The sequence below is a fragment of the Octopus bimaculoides genome, chromosome 17, assembly GCF_001194135.2.
Source record: "Octopus bimaculoides isolate UCB-OBI-ISO-001 chromosome 17, ASM119413v2, whole genome shotgun sequence".
NCBI lineage: Eukaryota > Metazoa > Mollusca > Cephalopoda > Octopoda > Octopodidae > Octopus > Octopus bimaculoides.
In genome coordinates, this window is record NC_068997.1 from 2362858 (window position 1) to 2368498 (window position 5641).

The 5641-nt window shown below is 37.4% G+C and overlaps 1 protein-coding gene across 1 annotated transcript in view; it reads right to left on the reverse strand.

Annotated features, from left to right (window-relative positions):
• The window catches only part of LOC106882585 (unconventional myosin-Ia), a 354036-nt gene that overhangs the window by 146091 nt on the left and 202304 nt on the right, over positions 1–5641 (reverse strand). The window contains exon 3 of the mRNA XM_052974157.1: positions 5347–5499. Within this exon, the coding sequence (XP_052830117.1) occupies positions 5347–5481 (135 nt within the window). The 5' untranslated portion in view covers positions 5482–5499. The remainder of the gene's footprint in view (positions 1–5346; positions 5500–5641) is intronic.

Consider the following 5641-nt stretch of genomic DNA (forward strand, 5'->3'; position numbering starts at 1 on the left):
ATATATATATATATATATATATATATATATACGAAAAATGGATTTGGTACAAATCTTTATTCAATACGACAATCGTTTTTCCCCTTACTGCAGCTGTCCCTTATGTGTAGGTTATTGTGCATCTAGTTGTGTTGCATCAATCAGTGTGAGTACAACATGCCAAGAGAAACTCAGTTTATGTAACAGGATATCCACCAAACACCTCAGGTGACACAGACTGCACTCACTGATGCAATACAACTAGATGCAGAATGTCCTACCTATAAGGGACAGCCGCAGGATGGGTTGAAACGATTGTAGTGTTAAGTAAAGATCCATAACAAATCCATTTTCCGTTTCCTCCATCAATTATAAACTAAACAAACACTGCAGACTTTCTGACATAAACCCAGTGAAAATGATATTGTAACTGTGGATGATATGAGGAAGCCCAAATGGTAAATGTGCTTTAATCGGCCTTCTAATACACGCATACCCAAGCTCCAAAGAATTACTTATATATACTTGTGCGTATATATATATATATATATATTAGTTTATGTATATATTAATATTATCTCAGTTATTAAAAAAAAACCTTTGATAATGTAAATATGTTAATAGTTACCAGAGGTAGCAACATTACACTAAAAAACAAGATATCACAGCCGTTTTACAGGTAGAGATACCAAGTTAAAGTGATACACTTTGAGAAGATATGAATAATAAAAATAAATGGAGCAAAACACATACATACAAATAAAAGTTCCTTTAATTCCTACACATGTTTCAAAATAAATGAGAGCTACTTCACAAAGAAGTAAGAGCTGCTGGGATTCCTCATATATTTCTCTTCAGGGAGTTCATAATAAAACATATAATAGCAATATATATATAAGGGGGTGCTGAAAAGTTCCTGGTTTTGGATAAAAGAAACTACAGGAGGATCAGTTAATTATAATTTTACTCAACACATTCCCCTCTCAGATTCATACACTTATTGCAGCAGTCCTTCAGTTTTTTCTAAACCCTGTAAAAGAACTCAGAAGATGGGTTTCTAACCAGGCCTTTCATGATATCCTTCAAGCCAGGAACTTTTCAGTACCTCTGATATATATATATATATATATATACTGCTGGTAGGGTGCTCAATTATTCATACCCAAGTGCTGAGGTTGGGAAGCAAGCTTCTTATTTCTTTATTGCCTACAAGGGGCCAAACAAAGGAATTAAGTCAATTACATCGACCCCAGTGCGTAACTGGTACTTAATTTATCGACCCCGAAAGGATGAAAGGCAAAGTCGACCTTCGCAGAATTTGAACTCAGAAAGTAAAGATGGACGAAATACCGCTAAGCATTTCGCCCGGCGTGTTAATATTTCTGCCAGCTCGCTGCCTTACCACACAGCCACATCTGCACCTATATATTGGTGACAGGAAAGGCGTCCGGCCATAGAAAATCTACTTTATCAAATTTTCTCTGATACATGCAAGCATGGGAAAGTAGAAGTTAAATGATAATGATGATGATGTGTATGCTTTTATGTTGTCAAGTAGTATGTTCTTGGTTATGGCGTATAACCTGTCAGAAAGTTATTGACTGTTACACACCTACTATTTCACTTGAAAATATTAATGTCTCTTCAGACATTCTGGTCGGAAGTGCATACGTTAGTGTATCCTGAAGGTGAATATTCAGTCTTTGTTCACTCAGTGGCGATAAATAGTGGAATAAAATGAAAAAGGGGATGAAAAGGTGCAACATTATAACATTAGTCAGTTATATATAAAAGGAGAAGGAACACAGTATGTAACCAACCGGAAATTGCCGGAACAATGTGGGCCATTATCAGAATGGAAGTAAGTAGTGCAAGTTTGTTTTGTGAAAAAGAAAATAATTTTGAACAAATTTTAAACGGTCTGGGTACCTTCCTGAACTCAAAAAGTGAAATTTTTTGCTGATGCTCTCATAATAGAAAATTCATTTTTCAGATGTGGTTATCCCGCTTTTTGGACAAGAGAGCATATGCAGACACAGCTGGGTCCTTTCAGCCATGGCTAAAATCATACCAATGCAGGCAACTATGTTTTGCTCACCAGAAAAATGTAATAATTCTTCAACTTTTCATCACTTTCTTCTTTCTTTCCATTTCTTATTCATCACCAGCATAAAATAGACTGTGCACTTCTATTTGCCAGCATGTCTAAAGAATCATCATTATTAATGAGTGCAAAAGTAGGTGCATAACTATTGGTAACTTTACTTTCTGACCTGTTATATGCCATAATCAGGAATATACTGCTCAACTATATGAAAAAAGTATTACTGGTCAATACTCTTTTACTTGTTTCAGTCATTTGACTGTGGCCATGCTGGAGCACTGCCTTTAGTCAAGCAAATCGACCCCAGGACTTATTCTTTGTAAGCCTAGTACTTATTCTATCGGTCTCTTTTGCCAAACCGCTAAGTTACGGGGGCAAAAACACACCAGCATCGGTTGTCAAGCGATGTTGGGGGGGGGGGACAAACACAGACACACCCACACACACACACATATATATATATATATATATACACACATACATATGACGGGCTTCTTTCAGTTTCCGTCTACGAAATCCACTCACAAGGCTTTGGTCAGCCCAAGGCTATAGTAGAAGACACTTGCCCAAGGTGCCACGCAGTGGGACTGAACCCGGAACCATGTGGTTGGTAAGCAAGCTACTTACCACACAGCAACTCCTATGCCTATATATATATATATATATATATATATATATATATATAAATATATATATATATAAATATTATTACAATAAATCAATATTATTTTCCAGTGATAAGCACTGTAAAGGTTGAATTAAAACTAGGAAATATTGGCACAAGGCACCAATGTTTCCTGGAAATAGCAGTCGATAACCATACAATGCTATGTGAAGCTTCTCTATACATTCAGTGAAGCTTTACATAATGCTGTATGGTTATCAACAGCTATTTCCTTCAAACACTGTTGTCTTGTGCCACTATTTCCTATTTATATATATATACATATATATATATATCACCATTTAATATCCATTCTCCATGCTAGCATAGGTTGACCACACAAATATTTAAAAAAAAGATAGGAGTTTTCATCAAGGGGAGCTAATAGGTATGTGCTCTAGTTGCTCAAATAGATATGCTGCTTAAATTCCTGTGTGAATGGCAGTTGAAGCTGTAGTGTTGTGACTGCCTTATCCAAAGCAGCTAGAAGTGGCTTCCTCTTGAGTCAGTCGGTTTAGGTTAAACTACAAAGGAGAGGCAAACAATTTGGCAAGACTTGACTTGCCAAACTGCTTGCCTCTTCTTTCTACTTTAACCTACACATTAACCCCCCCCCCTCCCCACACACAATCACAAAATCTTGGGTTTCATTTTCAGACCAGTGGGGTATTCTGTTTTTGAGTAAATCACTTCATTTCACGTTTTCAAGTTGCTCCAGTCCAGCCAGTTGTAAGTGGCATTCTGCATTCCCTTAGGGAAAGTGTTTGCCTGCACACTTACCCAGCAGGGTGGCATCATTCAAATACTATAGCAATGTGAGGAGGCATTGTTATTAACCACACTGTCAGATGTTGTTATATACCACTGCTCACAATGTCCTTCCTCACATGGCCGTGGCATTCAAATAATGCCAACCTGCTGGCTAAGTACACAAGCAAAGATTCCCCCTAAAAACGAATGTGGAATGCTTGTCAATTGCAGGGCTGCCCATTTACAGTTGAGTGAACTGAAGCAAACCGAAAATGTGAATTGAAGTGATTTACTGTCACCACCACCACAACCTAAACCACCAAAACCACCACCACCACCACCACTGCCACTGCCACCACTGCAGCTGCTGCCGCCGCCACCACTTCTTCTTCTTCCACATCATCATCATCACTTTAATATCTATTAATGTAACATCGATGATCGAAGTTGGAACGACTTTAATCACAGATGTTCCAACTCTGTCAGAGAGTGTCGATTGGACGACATTTGTTCAATGTTTCTTCTTTGTGGTATGACAGTCACTAAAAGAAGTTTGTTGATGGCACAAGAAGGAAGAGAGGAGGAGGTGGACGACGACGACGATGACGACGATGGTGACGACGACAACCACTTAGTTGGATGATTGTTAATGGTGATGGTTAGAACAGGGAAAATAGTGAAACGTGATTGAAACCAAACAATGGCTCAACCATTAAGTTCAATTAGATTACAGAGAAGATTCAAGTCAAAATGTTATACATTCATCATTTAAAACAGAGTAAAGCCATCCAATGGAATGTAGTTCTTTATAGGATTACTAAACCTGCTAGAAACAACAATCGAATTTCCTTTAAACCACACCTTATCATTCTAAAACATGGACACATTGTTTGCGAAATGCCAGTATAATTTAATTGAACTCAATTCGCATACAAATGCCAAGTGCCAGCTTAAATCTGTAGATTCATTCAGTAACATTAGATAATGTACCTCTAGATATGCTATGCCAGAGGGATAAACGATGAGTGAATGATGGTGAATAAGATGCATATGGCCTTAATGTCACCTGGATGAGAACTGACCTGAGGTTAACAATCAGAATACAAACTATCAACCAAGCCTAAGAATATCTCTCTCTATTACCTTGATGGAAAAAATCTGTACTCTGATTCCCTCTCCAGTACTCTATCTACCCAACAATACCTGATCCACTCTAAATTGCAGACCAGTACTCTCCTCCCAACAAACCCACAGTATTGTATCTCACCAAGAATACTCTATTTACCCTTACAGACTAAACCATTCTCTCTTCCCTCTTTAGCATAGATCAGTACCCTATCCATACTACAGTACAGAACACGTACCCTACCCCACAGTACAGTACCCATTCCAGCCTATAGTACCATATTCTACTTTAGTCCTGCCCTTAAGCATTTAAACTGGCCTTATCTGGTCCAAATATTCTACCTGTTTTATGTTCAAACTAGCCAGATCTGGTCTCTCACACTGACCCCACAATGTCATTGTAAAAACATACAATCATATCATCAAAATCTCGAAGCTACAAGACAATGCATGATTAATTCAAAACAATCTGAATAAAATAAGCTTTACATGTGACAAGTAATATGAGAGCAAAAAGCTTAAGAGGGAAGTTGTTTCATTCAAATTGTTTCAAGTGATGTCACAGAATGTAAACACACACACACACACACACACACACACACAGATAATGCATGATTAATTTAAAACAATGAGAATAAATAAATATTACATTTGTCAGAGTAATCTGAATACAAAAGAGTTAAACCAGAGAAGTTGACATAAATATATTTCCAAAGACACTTACGTAAATTTGCTGATGATTAAATCGTTCATTAAGGTTTTGTATAAAGGCATCCTCTGTCATTGGATCCAAGAGGACAGCATCACTTATCCCAACATTGTTCTCAAATATCGACAATGTTCCTTTATGCAGTGCCATCTTCAGACATTTGGACAGCTGAAAGAATTGAAGCAAAATAAACACAATGAATTTATAAGATATTTACTATTTGCATATGAGAAAGAGAGAGCAAAAGAGAGAGAGAGAGAGAGAGAGAGAGAGAGCGAGAGAGAGAGAGAGCGAGAGAGAGAGAGCGAGA